The sequence below is a fragment of the Toxotes jaculatrix genome, chromosome 4 (genome assembly GCF_017976425.1).
Source record: "Toxotes jaculatrix isolate fToxJac2 chromosome 4, fToxJac2.pri, whole genome shotgun sequence".
Taxonomy (NCBI): domain Eukaryota; kingdom Metazoa; phylum Chordata; class Actinopteri; family Toxotidae; genus Toxotes; species Toxotes jaculatrix.
This window is the reverse complement of record NC_054397.1, coordinates 900,684-917,721: the sequence shown is the minus strand read 5'-3', so window position 1 is coordinate 917,721 and position 17,038 is coordinate 900,684. Positions and strand designations below refer to the sequence as shown.

General features: G+C 46.2%; 2 protein-coding genes across 4 annotated transcripts in view; one reads left to right on the top strand and one right to left on the bottom strand.

Moving 5' to 3' along the window:
• Positions 1-17,038, top strand: part of ero1b (endoplasmic reticulum oxidoreductase 1 beta) — a 35,524-nt gene that overhangs the window by 5,228 nt on the left and 13,258 nt on the right. Inside the window, exons 5-16 of one of the 3 annotated variants that reach the window (XR_005893933.1) lie at positions 1,009-1,091; positions 1,480-1,553; positions 1,955-2,075; positions 2,286-2,332; positions 2,640-2,651; positions 2,763-2,789; positions 3,632-3,724; positions 3,979-4,225; positions 4,420-4,489; positions 4,850-4,936; positions 5,073-5,206; positions 5,542-6,374. Coding sequence is in view for 2 of the 3 variants with exons in the window: in XM_041035424.1 (XP_040891358.1) it covers positions 1,009-1,091; positions 1,480-1,553; positions 1,955-2,075; positions 2,286-2,332; positions 2,640-2,651; positions 2,763-2,789; positions 3,632-3,724; positions 3,979-4,225; positions 4,420-4,489; positions 4,850-4,936; positions 5,073-5,206; positions 5,542-5,602 (1,056 nt within the window). In the remaining variant the exon portion in view is untranslated. Of the gene's footprint in view, positions 1-1,008; positions 1,092-1,479; positions 1,554-1,954; positions 2,076-2,285; positions 2,333-2,639; positions 2,652-2,762; positions 2,790-3,631; positions 3,725-3,978; positions 4,226-4,419; positions 4,490-4,849; positions 4,937-5,072; positions 5,207-5,541; positions 8,436-17,038 lie in introns of those variants that run through there. The other 2 variants (XM_041035424.1, XM_041035426.1) reach the window with 2 other exon arrangements.
• Positions 9,920-14,169, bottom strand: gpr137bb (G protein-coupled receptor 137Bb). The gene is made up of 7 exons (XM_041035457.1): positions 13,768-14,169; positions 12,187-12,236; positions 11,739-11,961; positions 11,388-11,537; positions 11,123-11,251; positions 10,528-10,649; positions 9,920-10,078 (listed from the first exon to the last, which is right to left on the bottom strand). The coding sequence occupies exons 1-7, from the start codon at positions 14,167-14,169 to the stop codon at positions 9,961-9,963; spliced, it is 1,194 nt and encodes a 397-aa protein (XP_040891391.1). The 3' UTR covers positions 9,920-9,960.

Below are 17,038 nucleotides of genomic sequence, written 5' to 3'. Positions count from 1 at the left end.
ATAGTTTCCATGTCGAGGCTGAGGACTGAGTGTTTGCCAGCTCTTGGCTCGCCGCCTGATGTTTGTCTTGTAATGAACCCGACGTGTTTGGACATCTGCACTGGTCTCAGTCAAGGTCGAATCGGTTTCACTGACCATCAGCTGTGAGTCAGTGGGAGGGGTTAAAGGAAACATGAATATGTGCCACCTCAGCAGTGTGAGGGGAAAGTCTCAGCCTGCCTAACCAGCCCACCTGGAACTCGGCGGGTTAATGGTGACGTAACAAACACACCTGTGTGCGTCTCACAGGTGGCTGTGGTGACGGTGTGCACTGTCCTTTCTGACAGAGGCTTCACTCTGCTTTGTGACTCTTCTCCAGTTGCTGTAGACGTTGAAAAAGTGAAAGAAGAAGTGAACGCAGTGCCTCTCGCCAGCAGACATTTTGCTGTTTCCTGCTTGTGGTCTCATTGCACTCGCTCAGTAAAGCGACTGAGTGAAGTCTTTATCTGCTGTGGACACAGTGGCTGCTGCTCAACACACATAGTCTTTGATACCACTCTCGTGTGTGTAGGTAAATGAAGCTTTAACCAGCAGCTGGTTAGCTTAGCTTAGCATAAAGACTGGAACCAGGGGGAAACAGCTAGCTTTGCTGTGTCCAGTGGACACAAAATAAAAATCCTCCTTGGTTTGCAGTCTTGATGCTAAGCTAAGCTAACCAGCTGCAGCTTCATACCGAGCAGACAGATGTTAGTGGTATCAGTCTCATCTTGCTCTCAGCTCTGGCGTCCTTTCTGAGAAAACAGTAAAACATTCGAGGTGCGAGTTCTCTGTGAAGTTCATCATTTCAGTAAAACTTTAAAAGGAACCAGCAGCTCTGCACATTTCACTGCTCCACTGGGGAAGATGAAGTCAAAGGTGATATGAAAGCTGTAGAGATCATAATATTATTATTAGCACGATGTACTAACATGCTCCCTCTCTCCTTCCCTCCCTCCTTCCCTCCCTCCTTCCCCCTCCTCCTCCCTCCAGTACTCCCAGGCAGCGAATACGATGTCGGACATGACAGAGTGTGAACAGGCCAAAGAGCTGGGCGCCATCAACAGCACCCTGAGGTGAGACCACGGACGTGCTCCTGTCTGTTTTATCTGCCGGCTCATTTTCAACACGCTTCAGCAGCTGATAACAACCAGGTGAAACATTCACCAGCGTCTGACCTGCAGCTGCTGGTAGCTTCCCTGTCACTGTCAGTCTGCTGCTGTGGGAAATGTACAGGGTCATCGTTAGGAGAATTCAAACCACACACACAAGTTTGTGCTGGTTAAAACGACGACGACGCAACACACCATTAAAAACCTGCTCAACTCGCTCGGCTGTAAAGTCTAAAAATGACCTGAGAGCGAAACACCAGGAAGAACAAACCTCTGTGTGCTGGGCTGGGCTGGGTATTACATCCAATTCTTTACTGCTCCAAACTATAAAATCTGCTGTTTCCTGTTTTAGTAACCAGAGCAAAGAGGCGTTCGCTGACTGGGCGAGACACGACGACGCTCAGGACCACTTCTGTGAGCTGGATGGTGAGGATTTTTAAACTCTGACAGGAACTCTGTTCGCTTTAACCTCTTTAATCCAACGCTATCTAAAGAACTTCTGCTCAGATTTCCACTATTATTCCACTGTTCCTGACCTTTGATCAGACATCACCATGGGAACAAATTCACCTCCCACGCACAGAAATATCAAACTTCCTGATCACATTCCATTAGAGGTTGATGACCTCACGACTTTCCTTTAGCACCAGCTTCAGGAAAAACTACAGTTTTAGATCCAGATCTGATGAAGCTGTTTGACTGAATCAGTCATTTAACTGAGCATGAAGAGTGTTTGCATCACAGCAAGCTCGCTTACATGTGGCCATGTTTTCAGTCCTTTAAAGTGTGTGTGTGTCTGTGTGTGTCTGTGTGTGTGTGTGTTTTAGATGAAACCTCTCCAGATGCTGAGTATGTGGATCTGCTGCTGAATCCGGAGCGATTCACTGGATATAAGGGTCCTTCAGCGTGGAGAGTCTGGAACAGCATCTACGAGGAAAACTGCTTCAAGTGAGACTGAAACACACACACACACACACACACACACACAGTGTGTGTAAAACAGACTGTTTTAAAAAAATTTTTTGAAAATCTGTTCTTTGTCCATTTATTCTCCAACAAATGTTCAAATTTAAGCTTTTTAAATGTAAAGAAAGTCTGAATGTAAATCTGTGGTGATTACTGTGATCATTGAAGAAAACTCTGCTTTTGTGTCGACAGGCCCAGATCAGTGTACCGACCTCTGAACCCTCTGGCTCCGAGCAGAGGTGAGTCTGTTTACAGCGTACAGGGCAGCGGGGACGAGGATGCAGACACAGGTTCAGCTATAGCAGGTTCAGGTTCAGGTTCAGGTTCAGGTAGAAGCTGAGGGCAGGTGGAAATGGGCTGAATACTGAGTGAAGTGAGGAACAGGTGAGCGAGACGGTTTCATCACTCACATTTCAACAAACACAGATCTTCAACTTCTTCCTCATTTATATCAGTGAGGGCAGGCTGAGGCTGGTGTGTGTGTGTGTGTATTAATAGCACAGTCCTAACAGCTCTGTTCTGTCTCCTCTGTCTTTCTGTGTTCAGGTGATGATGATGGTGAGTAAACCTTCACTGACTTCACATGGATTTATTTTTGGTTGTGCTGTTGTTGTGTGTGTAAAAGATAAAGTTTGTCATGTCTTTCTTCTGATGTCGCTCACGTTGCAGGAGAAGGTTTCTACAAGTGGCTGGAAGGTAGGTACCACCTCCCGTTTCTCCCTCCGTCACCGAGGGAATTATTCTCTGGCATTTCACTTTCACTCGACTTAACAAACAACTTTCTGTTTCCTTTTTCTTTTTTTAACATTTAACTTTTAACCTCAAAGAGTTTCGTCTCCAGCGAAGATACAAGATACTTTAACAAGTGAAGCACTTTTATGTTACAGCTTGGTAGTAAAATGTCTGCTGAAGATATCAGTCATGTTTCCTGTCGCCGTCAGAAGCCTGGCTCTGTGAAGCTGAGCTGACAGAGCGGAGCCTCTTATCTCCTCTCTGCTTCCTCTGCACGTGTTCGGTGGCAGAGGCCAGGAAGCTTTTACAGAGAGCCGCGTGACGCGTGATTCATCTTCGGATAAATCAGACCACACCGAGAGAAGTGACGATAGTTTGGTTTATTAAATAACATCAAACATTAAATAACACACATTTACAAATCTCGAATCTGACACGGGAAACAGGACGTTAACTGGAAGGCAGTTAGAAAGACAGAAAACAAACACAGGGAAATAAAGATTTAAAAAGAGTAAAACACAGTAGAGGACAAAAATCAGCTGAAACAGAATAATACGTGTAAAGATTTAGATTCTGAATCACTGGAAACTCAGCTCCACTGTAATGATGTGGACGCAGACGGACAGGTGAGCAAATAGAACCAAACCTACCTGCATGAAAACATTCAATGGAAGGAAAGAAAGAATAAATGTTTTCAGTAGTTTGGTTGAACTGAACCTTTACATGAAGAGTGGCTTTCTTTCGGACAGTGTTAGTGAAACGTTAGCTGATGTTACTGTTAAGTCTCTTCTCGTCTCTCTCTCCAGGTTTGTGTTTAGAGAAGAGGGTTTTTTACCGACTCATCTCGGGCCTCCACAGCAGCATCAACATCCACCTGTGTGCCGAGTACCTGCTGGACGGTACGATGCCTAACCTGAGAAACGCTTCTGTAACATTAATCCTAATTCATTTAATGCTAACAGGAAACTTCCAGGTTTTCAGGACATAAATAGAGTACATAATATTATAGAATTATAGAATTAATAATATATATTTTTTTTTTTTACTTAACAGGAAAACAGAAGTGTAATGTTAGGAATCAGTACCTGCTGTGTGAAAATATTATATCAAATCCCTGAAACTTAAATGCTGTTGTCGGTGGTTGGCTCCTCAGAGGGCTGGGGTCGGTCAGTGTGGGGTCCAAACATCCAGGAGTTCCGGCAGCGCTTCGACACGGCCGAGACGAAGGGCGAGGGCACGCGGCGTCTGAAGAACCTCTACTTCCTGTACCTGATTGAGCTGCGGGCGCTTTACAAGGTGGCTCCATACTTCGAACGCGCCTTCGTCAACCTGTACACCGGAAACGCGCAGGAGGACGGAGCCACCAAAGACCTGCTGCTGCAGATCTTCAACGAGATCAAGTGAGTCCACACGGGTCGAGGCTTTCAGACGTCACTGTTCAGTCCGGCCAAGAGCTCTGTGAAAATGTTTGGTGTGCGGTTGAATAAAGGAAGGGTTGAAATCACAGCAGCTGTGAGGAGATGAAGGAAAGTTTGTCGTTTGTAACCTCAGAACAAAGGGATTGTCACACTAACAGCTTCCTTTTGTCTTCCAGAGCTTTCCCGATGCACTTTGATGAGAAGTCCATGTTTGCCGGACACAAAATGGAAGCCAAAACACTGAAGGTGAAAAAAACAAAAGCTTTAACAGCGACTCAGCATCCGACATGTGGCGTAGCAGAGTCACTGTCTGTGTGCGACACTGTTTGTTTTTGTGGTTTTGTTTGCTCTGTTTGTAACGAGCAGTGAAGCAGAAACCGATCGATCTGATTTTATCTGATCGGAGTCGAATCTTTCCAGTGTCACTGGGACAGAAGTAGAATAACTCTGTGCCATGAAGCTTCGTGTAGCACCGGGCTCAGTGTCTCCATACTCCACAACCTTTTAAACATTAGAATTCAGGAAACCAGTCACAGCAGATTTTCCTCAGAGTTTCTGCCAAACCCAAACTCCGAACTCTGTCCTCTCCTCTCGTTCATCCTTCAGGAGGAGTTCCGCCTCCATTTCAAAAACATCTCCAGGATCATGGACTGTGTCGGCTGCAGTAAGTGTCGACTGTGGGGAAAACTCCAGGTGAGTCATTGACTGTGTGTGTGTGTGTGTGTGTGTGTGTGTGTGTGTGTGTGTGTGTGTGATTGAAGGGTCTGTTGAATGAGCATTCCTGTGATTGGACAAACCGAATGAATCCCTTCGTGTGTGTTGTCTGCAGACTCAGGGTCTGGGCACGGCTCTGAAGATCCTCTTCTCCGAGAAAGAGATCAAGAACCTTCCGGAACACAGCCCGTCCAAAGGCTTCCAGCTCACTCGACAGGAGATTGTGGCGTTGATGAACGCCTTCGGCAGGTGCGCTCCTGAAAGGCTTCCGGGGAAGCTGTGGTGACGGGGAGGTTGAATATGAAATGCTTCGTTAGACGTGACAGCGGCGTGGCCCTGGGGGATGGCGCCATCAGTCAGTCCTCCACTTTGGTCCAGACTGAAATGTCTCCGCAGTTATAGGATGATTAGCCACGAAGTCTTTAATAGACAGTCGTGATCCCCAGAGGATGAATCTAAATGACTTTAATTATCCGCTGACTCTCAGATTTTTCACTTCTCCTGTGAAACGTTTCAGCATCAGGAACAACTGCAAATGTGTAAAGACCTGTGTTACATGTCACTTGTCTCTGTCTGTCCCTCAGGTTGTCCACCAGTATACACCAGCTCCACAATTTCCGCCTGCTGTTGAAGGAGAGCAGGTAACAGGAGGCGATGCTTTCCCTGGCTGGTCGGTGGCACCGGCCCACAGAGAACTGCAATATTCTGATCCTCGCCAGGGAGAAGGCCATTTCTACGGACGTCAGGATCAGCAGTGAAGTTAACGCCACGCCCACTTCAGCCATTTTTTCCCCCATAAATCTGATTTTTCCCGTCTGTAACGTCGTCCTCCTTCGTCTGGACCATGAATGTTAACTCTTCTGCCTCCTCTTGCCTTCGTCAGAACCAAACACTCTGACAAACTCTGACCTCTTCATTAAGTTTCATTTCATTTGGTGTTTTTTGGAAAGCAGCAGTTTGGTTGTGACCTCGGAACCTGAAGGAAGTAATCAAACGCGTGGAAGGAAGTGATGTAACAGACCAGGCGGACTCATGATGCCTGCAGATTAAACTGCGTTCTACAGGAAGTGACTGAGTCTGATTTAAAGCTGTCGGGGGAAACCTCACAGCTCGTTTCCTTTGCTAATCCCGCCTTCTGCTGACATCACATCCTGTTGGATTTTACACGCATGAACCTGAGTCAGAGCTTTGCGGCTCGTCTGTGAGGCTGTAGAAAGACTCTGTCCGGAGGAAGGACTCAGTCGAGACAGACGTCATTTGTCCGCACCGGCAGGACGCTGCTGCCTGTCCGGTGTTTGTGTGTCCCCTCCCTCCTGTCTCACCGCCTCCTGCTGTTTTAGAGAAGTTTGCTGCTCCTAACCTGAGGACGTGGACCAGTTTATCGTGTGTGTGTGTGTGTGTGTGTGTGTGTGTGTGTGTGGCTCATCAACAGTTGCAGCTATTGGACAATGACTTGATTCCATAGTTAAATAACCCTGCAATGCGATGGCTGCCTGGTGAGCGGCTCCTGCCTGAGCTCTGATCGGTTTCCCGGACTCTGATCGGTTTCCCGGGCTCTGATCGGTTTCCCGGACTCTGATCGGTTTCCCGGGCTCTGATCGGTTTCCCGGACTCTGATCGGTTTCCCGGACTCTGATCGGTTTCCCGGACTCTGATCGGTTTCCCGGACTCTGATCGGTTTCCCGGGCTCTGATCGGTTTCCCGGACTCTGATCGGTTTCCCGGGCTCTGATCGGTTTCCCGGACTCTGATCGGTTTCCCGGACTCTGATCGGTTTCCCGGGCTCTGATCGGTTTCCCGGACTCTGATCGGTTTCCCGGGCTCTGATCGGTTTCCCGGGCTCTGATCGGTTTCCTGGGCTCTGATCGGTTTTCCGGGCTCTGATCGGTTTCCTGCTGCCTGGTTTATTCCGCTGTTGCTTTTGCTTCGGCCGTTTTGTCTTAAAGCATAACTTTAATGAATACAGATTTATTTGATTAATTCAAACGCGTGTTCAGGTGTGATCACACCCGTTACCATCAGAGAGCAACGTCAAACAAGCAAAAGACGAGTGACCTGGTTTTATATATATATGTTTTATTGAGTTTTTATTAGTGACCTGTTCAGTTTGTTTAACGTCGTGTCTGAGACGCGAGTCGTTGGATGGAGCAGTGATTTCTAAAATCATCAGAAGGAAAGAAGAGAGATCGTTTAAACAGCCTGAACTTTTTGATTTAATATTGTTTGTTCTGAAGGAAAATGCTGAAACGTTTTGATCTGAGTTCGATAGTTGTTCAGTCAGCGCCTGGTGGCTGTTAGAGGAACTGCAGAATCATTCCAGCCTACGCGCTTTGTTTGCTCAGCAGGGTTGTAAAGTTGGAAATGGACCAAAGAGTTTTTGAGTTTTGTGGTTTGTTGATGAGGCTCTGAGCTGTTCGGGTTGGATCATGGTGTGACAGGAAGTCACGGCTTCTAACATCAGCAGGTAGATGTCAGCTGTTTTCTTTGTTTTGACCATTTGAATTAAAAAAAAGAATAAAATAAAACATCTCTGTCCCTCGTGCTTTGATGTTTGATCAGAGACATTTCTGCTGTTAAAATAAAATAAACAAACATCAGTCACCAGCAGCTTCAGCACAAATTCATCTGTTTCCTTCAGAAACTCAGACACTGTTTGTGTTTGCCCTGAACGTTGACTCCCAGGCTGTCCCTCTCCTCACCTCCTCACCTCCCTCAGGGAGAGCGGCCAGATCTTAATGAGAACATGAGGTTTCTGAGTGCTGGAGCTTGTTATGGGTCAGTACCTGGGAGTCTGCGCGGAGGGAAGGAAAATCCCTGCGCCGCTCAGTGGCTCCTGCACAGTGAGGAGTCGCTTCTTCGTCGTGAATATTGATTCTGACCATTTTTTAAATTATTATTATTATTTGGAAACGATTAGACCTCGAGTGCAACCTTTCACAGTAAAAGCCCCCACTCTGGCACAGGGAGAGAGAAGGTGTTTTCATGTAAAGCTAAACCAAATGAAAAGGGAAACAGTTCAGTTATTCGGTTATAAGTGTGTGTGTGCGTGTGCGTGTGCGCGTGCCTTCCCCTGAGCCTTGCGTGTCCTCCAGCAGCTGGACGTCCACACGTCCACACGTCCAGCTGCTGGAGGACACAGCAGCAGCTGGACGTCCACACGTCCACACGTCCAGCTGCTGGAGGACACAGCAGCAGCAGCTGGACGTCCACACGTCAGCCTTAAAACTAAAGCGCCACTTTAGAAACAGACGAAACAAACGAGCTGCAGATCTTCACGCTCTTCATGTGGAGTCCATGAAGTTTTTCTCTTTTGCTTTCAGATCTTTTATCTGCACACACACACACACACACACACGTGTATGTATATATGTTATTCATATACACGTGTGTGTGTGTGTGTGTGTGTGTGTGTCGTTGCTCCGTGTTGATGTGTGTATCTGCTGAGTATATTTATTTGAAAAGAGGAATAAATATTTCTGGACATCACTCAGCTGTTTGGCTTTTGCTTAAAATCTTGAGATGTTTCAGTCTGGATCAGCTGACTCACTCACTCACTCACTCACTGATGTCCCCGTCATTCATTCATTCATTCATTCATTCCTGCTTACACAGATACTCCACAGCTAACTGGTTTGTCTCGTCTGTGCACAGGATTCAACAAACCGGGACCGGAAGTGAATCACGAACTTCACGCGTCAAATGTTGAAATGACGTGAGTGAAAAATGATGAAATGAAAACACGTGTGTTGTCATGACAACAGGAAGAACTTGTCGTTTTATTGTTCGTCGCTTTTTTTTTTGTGTCGACACGTCACAAACACATGAAGCACAAACACAACCCGTCCCCTCGGTGAGGCTGTACAAACAACTTACAAAACCGTGTGTTAGAAATATAGAGTTTGAGCTTTTCTCTGAACGCTGTTACAGAAATGTCAACACCGCAAAACCAGGATGAGCCGAGTCTTTAAATCCGCTTTAACCAGTCGGGTGGTTCCTTTACTCTGCAGGTGGTTCAAGATTTTCATGTTAAAACATTTTTTGGTAAAATACTTTTTATATAGTTACAGAAATATTCAGTTTAACAAGACTTACAGTTATTTCACAGCTAATAAAGATAGTTTGACTTTATTAGTTTTATTAAGACTCGAGTCGACTTAGGACGTGGATGTTTTGAGATGTACATGGAGCCAACACACGAGGTGTTCAGCTGTTTTCTTATTAATATTTACAGAATATTGATTATGTTAAATCAAGTATTCGTACAGATTATGATGTAGTTAGTTTTATCTGTCACAGTCAAAACCTCAAAGAAGAGTTCAGGAATTGTTCAGGACAGGAAACGAGACGGTTTGTCTGCCGGCCTCCGTGTCTGATGTTTAATGATAAAAAATAAAATCCTTCTGTCAACATGTTGAAAAATCCTAAAAAAATCACGTTTACAGCTTCAGTTGATCGAGTTAAACATTTATTTGAAGAAAAATAAAGAATCGATCGGACTTATTTTCACTGCTTCACTGATCCTCGTTGAAACTTTCCCCAGAAATGATGAAGGAACATTCTCTAAAACATTCATCACAACATGGTTTACATACAGTGGTTCTACGGAGCCTGGAGCTTCTCTGAAGCAGGGTTCCTACACGGGCTCCGCCACCAGGTGTGCAGAGCATTTTAAATGGGTTTACTCCTGATTGTCGACCGTTTAGATTAAAGATCCCGATTCACATGCAAGATGATTCAGATGCGTTGTTACTGGATCTGTCACTGGAGTTTTTACTCGTCTGAACCGCACTAACAGGCCTGAGGGCGGCGCTGCAGTCCCACACTGAGCGGAGGTCACTCACGGTTCGTGTGAGACGATCGAAGGCCTGAATGTGGTCCGTGTGGAACCCTGTTACACATTCCGCACTGTGACTCTACGAACATCTGCATCAGTGAGAATAAAAAAAAACACAATAACTGATCGGTGTCAAAGTGCAGAGCGGTGCTGTACAGAGGAGAGGGGGGTTATGGGTAATGGTGGAGCTCCCCGCCGCCGGTGGTGGTGGCGGCGGTCAGACGCTGTTCGTCAGTGTTGGTGTGCACAGTGAAACTGCTGTGGCGGCTGCTCCAGTCGGAGGAAAGACTGTGGGAGAGAACGGAAAGGGTCAGTCATCAGAAGAAGAGCTGGGTCACATGACTGGTCACATGACGGGTTCCACGTATGTGAAGGTCTCCGTGTTTTCATGTGTTAACGTGACGTCTTTTCTTTTATGTCAGGGATTGTGAAATTGCTTCTTTTAGTGAGTGAGAAAGTGTCTGAAAAACCTGAACACAGAACGAAACTGAATCAACAACTGTCAGTAAAATACCAAATCACAGCCTGCAGCTGGTTAGCTTAGCTTAGCTTAGCTTGGACAGAGGAGGGAAACAGCTAGCCTCACTCCGTCCTAAGCTAAGCTAAGCTAAGCTAATTGGCCACTGGCTGTAAACTTAGATTGCTCAGACTGATGTTACTGACAGATATTTAACTCATTACCAATTTAAAAAACATCGATCATCTGTATTTGAATGAAGCTGAAATGACGTCCGTACCTCGCTGATGCATTCTGGGGAGGAATGCTCCACGCCAGGTCGTCGTCGCTGTCGTACCGACGCGGGTTGTCGAAGAAATATCCTCTGGAGGAGAGAATGTGGTTTGGTATCCCAGCGGAGTTCTGTGGACAAAAGCCAAGCATTCAGATCCACCGGCGAACACTGGCTGCAGAAGCATCTGTGGACTGTTCAGCACTTTAACGCAGCACTGCACGGTTTGTGAATCATGGTTTTTTTTTTTTTTTTCAAATTAAGCTTCAATAACAAGTTAATTCTTAAATTCTCCTTCAGTGAAAAATCCTGACTGAGCATCTCTGAAGTTTGACTGTTGGACACCAGACATCTACTGCACTGAAGAGGCATCAAGCTAGCTGTGATGTCATACATTTACAGGTATGCCCAGGTGACCAGCTGAGATTTAAGGTGAGCTCAGAGAAGATCTGTGGTTCTGCACCATGAAGGAACGAGAAGCAAACCAGTTTTTAAAAGGACGTGACGAAGAATTTCTAACAGAATTGTAAAGTTCTTTTTGTACGTTTTCTAAAAAGCAACTTCCAGAGGTCAGAGGTCACCTGACCCCACCAGGAGGACTGACCCTGTCTTGAGGCGGCCGTCGCACCCTGAAGAAGAAGACCACCAGCGAGGTGGGCAGCAGCTCCCAGACGAACAGAATCACCCCAAACACGATGTAACCAGCGTCTCCCAGTGACGACCGAAGGTCCGCCTGGAGACACAAAGACAGGTAAAAGGTCAGAGGTCAGGCGCAAAAAGTCATTAAAAAAAAAAAGTTTTCTCAATGAAATCCTGCTGAAGAACCAGCGAACACTTGTGTCCAGTTCACAGGCCACAGCAGCCCTCACCTGGTCTGAGACGTTGTACCAGTCGTAGTCGAAGGAGTTGATGGTCTCGATGTCGGTGAGTGCGAGCACGACCAGGTTGTAGCAGGCTCGAGACGCGTACAGCAACACCACCATGATGCCGATCAGGGTCACCTGACACACCGACGTCCCCTGCACGCACAGGTGTTCTTATTAATCATTTAATCCAGTTTTTAATTTTCTCTCTGTGATGTGATTATGTTGATGAACGTTTTCTCTCAGCGGTGGAAAACTTTCGTGTTTAAGTTTGAAGAAAGTGTTGTTCAGGTTTGTAATGGTTGTAGATTTTAAAGGTCTGCAGAGAAACCCGCGCCCTCGTCATCCTGACTTTACCTTTGACTCCAGGTAGATGTTGGCCAGTGACATCTTGGCGACCTTGTAGAGGCAGACGGACAGCGAGACGGCGCAGAGGACAAACAGGCTGTCGTTAATGGTGACCCTCACCAGGACGATGGTCTTGACGTCGGCGGCCGTCATCTTGACCAGCAGGGCACAGACCAGATTAACTACCAGGAAGAGGAGACTGACGCCCAGGAAGACCAGGTACAGAGGGAGTCTGGAGGAGGGAGAGAGCTGGTGTGTTGAGCCCCAACAAAGTGTGATCTGTAACCTACAGCTGCTCTTTAAGAAGCTAATGCTTAATAAAGCCAGTTCCACTTCAAATGCACAGTATTTGAAGTGGAACTGGCTATAGTAGACCTGATTAATGGATCATTTTTGAAATCACACCATTTTGAGTCACTAACACTTCATTTAACAGAACAAGGTGAGGTGAAGTTACCTGTACTTGAGCAGTGCAGGTGCATACTTGGACTTCGCTTTAAAGTAAACCTGGAAGAAAAAAAAAAAAAGATTACACACACGTAACCTGAAAAACAAGCTTTCCGTCCCTTCTCTGCTGACGTGAGCGCGATGTCAGAATGATCAATGAATTGGAAACAAGATTATGATCGTTCAGTTGTGATATCGGGTCAGTTTCGTGTTTCTAATCCACCAGCAGGGCGGCAGCAGGCTGCGACTGACCCACAGACTCATTTCTCTCTTCTCCACCGTCCACTGTGGCTGTTCGGAACAACTTAAAACACTTCTGATTTCCAACGAGGTCGCGCAGCACGTCGTTCTGTTTCGATTCCCAACCTTTTGGCTGAAGGTATGGAGACACTCAACACCGTTTGTAGACCCACAGTGAATGAGGAGGAGGCCAAATGTTCTGCGTGAGCTCAGCCAATATCTTTTTACTCCAGGAGCTTATATCATCGATTGGTTCCTGAAGGTGCCCTCATCAAAGAAATAAGACACCACAGTGTTTGGTTAAAAAAAAAAAACCTGCCTCGTCTCAGGGACGAGTGTTTGGAAGCTGCTGGTGAAGCTGCTTCTCTCTGGTCTGAAAAGAAAACTTGTTTCTGGTCTGTTTCAGAATCCAGCAGCTGCTGTGGATGATTGGGTGAAGATGAGAGGCAGCTGCTACACTGAGCTCTTAGAACGTCGCTGTCAGTCCATCATCATATGATTCATCCATTCACCCCAAAACAAAGACCCTCAGATCAGCTCAGTGGCTACAGGGCAGCTCCAGCTCACGTCACGTCGTCTGTGATCAAGGTTTTCTCTTCTGTTTACCAGCGGCACAGGATGGTTATACTGGTCAGACACTGTAAGCTTGTACTACCGTTACCCACCCTGAACCTGACGGGTCCTGACAAAGTTTTGGGGTCAGGGTCTCAGCTCAGATTTGGGTCTAAAGATGGGCCAGGTCTTAAAGATGCCAGGTTCGAGACTCAGTTATAGGCTGCGGTGCAGAACTTTACCGTACTGTGGTCAAACATCACTGACCGTGGAGGCTAGTTTCAGGACCACGGGTCTTTTTATGTTACTGCTCTTAGAATTTGCCAGAATTTGATTTATGCTTTTAGATCCAGAGAGTTTCAGGTCTGCTTCACCTGTGATGGCTGTGGTTGTGTCAGAGGTGCGTTCTGTTGCACCTGTAACCACACCCAGCAGTGATGTCACAGTGTACTGACCACACCCTGGAGTACACTTCTACGTCACCGCAGCAACTAGAGAGGTTAAGCCACTGGAGGTTCCCAGGTGATGTTAGGCTGCCGCTGGCTTTCTCTTCTCTTTTACCTAAATCTGACCAAGTCAGGAAACGCTGTAAGGAACAACAGCTGTGGTTTAGTTTGTGGATTCACTGGTTAGAGCTGCTCAGTATCATTACTGATCATCACTGGGGATAATCACTGAGAAAAACTGGATCACAGTCGATCCTGATAGGCACAAGTCAGTTTCTCCACCACAGATACCAGTGCCGGTCTCTGCTCTACCAGTACCAGTAACAGCACCAGCACCAATACCAGTACCTCACCTGTGCACAGTAGAGGTTCATGAGGCTGAGCGTGAAGAACTGCAGGCAGACGGGGAAGCAGTAGAGCAGCCAGAAGGCGAAGGGTCCGAGCGCGTTGGCGGTCACACAGTCTCTGAAGTAGAAGGAGAAGAGGAGGGCGCGCAGGGCGGCCCACAGCAGACACAGGAACAGGAAGGCCGTCTGGTAGCTGAAGCGCTTGTGTCGGTACCGCAGCACCAGCCAGAGCTGGGCGTAGATGAAGGTGAAGAGCAGCGAGTAGAAGATGGTGTAGGCGATGGTCAGACCCAGCTTCACATAGGGGGGGATGGCTGGCGTGATGGTGGGAGGGGGAGGGAGGTGGGAGCCGTTACCGGCGTGTTCCTGCTCCTGTGCAGGGTTCCCCTCCATGGCCTCCCCATTCATCCCCCCTGTGTTCCCCAGCAGAGGGAGGGAGGGAGGGAGGGAGAGGGGGTTAAAGACGGAGCAGCAGCCTCTGATCTGCGGCGGGAGAAGAAGAAACGTGTCTCAGCTCGTTAGACGGATCCTTCACGTCCATCAGATCCCGTCCAGACACATCGTCTGACTCAGAGAGGACGAGGAGGAGGAGAGGCACCTCCCCTCTTTTTGCCGGTGCCTTGTGGACTCCTATTGGTGGCATTCAGTCACATGACCCTGCTCCCCGGTAGACGATTGGCTGAGCAGGAGGAGGGATACTGCAGAGAGGAGAGGAAGGTGGAGGGATGGATGTGGAAGGAGAGAGAGGTGAACTGGGATCTGTGGTCCCACCCACCACACACACACACACACACACACACACACACACACAGCGTCACAGCAGCGTCACACACACAGCGTCACACACACGCTGCGACTGATACTGGTTTTCAGGGACCAGTTTCTCTCAGATGCTGGTGGATGATGATGATGTAAATGTGATCAGTATATTATAGATATTATATTATAAACATTCATGTGAATGAGAGAATGAAGGAAGCAGGGCATGGATGAACGAATGAGTGAAAGAAGTGATGAATGAATGAATAATTTAATGATGAATGTGAGAGTAAACTAAGGAATGATGAATGAATGAAAGTGAATGAATTAATGATTATTTCTGGAACGAGAAAATAAATGACTTAATGACTCAATGAATAAACAACCGACTGGCCAAATGAGTGAATGACTTAAAGTATGAACACATTACTTAGTTAATTATTGTGATATGGTGAATGAACGTATGAATAACTGAGAAATAAAGGGAGATGATGTGTATGAAGTAATTGAATAATTGGTTAATTAACAAATTAATGGCTGATTAAATGAAGTCATGAAAGAATGAGTGAATGAGCGAATTAATGAATTAAACCTTTAAAGTGAATTTATGGGTGAGACAGCTCTGAGAGGCAGGAGCAGCTGAGGAGGAGTCCAGACTCTGTCAGACAGATTCAGTGTGAAGAGCTCGTTACGTACGGTGGCCCTGTGTGTGTGTGTGTGTGTGTGTGTGTGTGTCAGCAGATAGGTTCAGACCTTCTCACAGTATCTGCAGCCGGATTCATCGGAGCCTCTGCAGCATCTGAAACAACGTTCAGACCATCGAAGCCGCGCAGTGTTCATCCATTCATTATCCAGCCTCTCACACTGGAGCCGAGCTGTTTTCATCAATGGTGAGTATCGGTGCTCGTATCAGTCAAACCCTAATATAGACCTCCTCCTCTTCCTCCTCCTCTTCCTCTCTGCAGCTTCTCTGCTGTTATATAAGATGAGGGCTGTTAGATAATGGAGGAGGATGCTGTGCAGCTCGGCTCATCTCTCTCCTGCTGAGAGATGACGTGGATTTGAATAAATAGAATCATTTAAATATTGTAGATATTTGATGCAGATCATCCTCAGGTTTAAAAAAAAAGACTTTCACTGTCAAAACACATTTTACTGCATCTGTAAGATTCCACCTCTAAATTATTATTATTATAATAGTATTGTAGAGCAGTTATGCTTCAGGTTAGTTGGATATTTGTGGACCATACTTTTCTCTTTGTATGATATAAAAAATGTCAGCTTTAGAAAATTCTTCGACTTAGCAAGAGATCAAAACAAAAGATCTGAAATCTGATCATCTGATGATGACAGAGCCCAACTCTACCTCATATTTATCAGACAGGAAGGATTCAAACACAAACACGCCGACAGGCTGGTGCAGGGAAGATGATCAAATGAAGGAAGTAAAACAGACAGGTGGACAGGCAGGTAGACAGACAGGTGGACAGACAGGTAACTAAACTCAGGTTTCAGGTGCATTGGAAAACATCAGGGACCACAGACAGCTGATGAAGGTGAAGCTCATTTTAATGATTCCTTTGCTGCTGGGTAGTTTGTGAATTTAACGTAATAATACACCACAATGTTTGTGTCGATTGTCCAGTAGTTTGTCTTATTAATCTGCAAAGTAACTGAAGTTATTCAGTAAATGTTGGAATAAAATGAACAGTATGAAATACTCAAGTATGAATGTTGTGCTGAAGAACTGTGAATGAACTGAGCTGGTCGTGAACCAAGAAGTGACTGATGTCAGTGAGTTATTGGTTATTCTATAAGAGAACTGCAAGTTAAATAAATAAATAAGTAATAACTGTATCTGAAATACTTTTAGAAGTAAATAATAGTTTTACAGTATCACAGTGACTGTGTATTAACACGTGATTGAGTAAAAAGTCAGAGCTTCTTTACAGAAACATCACACAGCTCAGTGAACGCTCAGGGACCCAGTGTTCCAGAGGAGCAGGTGGAAGAGAAAAGAAAACAAAAGGAAAGAAGAAGGAAAATGAAAGGAGGCAAAGTCGAGATGAGGCAGAGGAGTGAGAGAAGTGAAGGATGAAGTCGCACAGTTCCTGACTCTTCACTAGGTGGCGCTGATGTTCTGCAGCAGGAGCTCCTGAGCGAACCCGCTGCAGCAGCTCTGCAGGACAGTTTAATGCTGCTGTTATTAACGTAACGATCACAGATTCATTAGTTAACTCATGACTCATAACTGAGGAGCTGAGTCTGAAACTTTAAACTTCTATCAGTTCAACATGAATGAACAACCTTACACAGGTATGTTACCAAGGACTGGACCAGTTCACACAATCATGAGTGAACACCTGAGTCCATGGCGAGACCTTTATTTTGGAAAAATGTCGGAAGTTGTGAACATCAATGAGGAAAAAGTCTGTCTTTTTCGAGACCTTTATTTTGAAAAAAAGGTCGGAAGTCCTTATTGGCCGACCCCCCGGGCTGTTACTCCCGCGGCTCCCTC

What these genes read in the sequence shown, in the direction of transcription:
- gpr137bb (XM_041035457.1), bottom strand. Translation starts at nt 14,169, where the DNA reads ATGAATGGGGAGGCCATGGAGGGGAACCCTGCACAGGAGCAGGAACAC. An exon ending in TGAACCTCTACTGTGCACAG is followed by an intron (nt 12,237 to 13,767) that starts GTGAGGTACTGG and finishes TTTTTCTTCCAG; the next exon opens with GTTTACTTTAAAGCGAAGTC. An exon ending in GGTACAACGTCTCAGACCAG is followed by an intron (nt 11,252 to 11,387) that starts GTGAGGGCTGCT and finishes TTGTGTCTCCAG; the next exon opens with GCGGACCTTCGGTCGTCACT.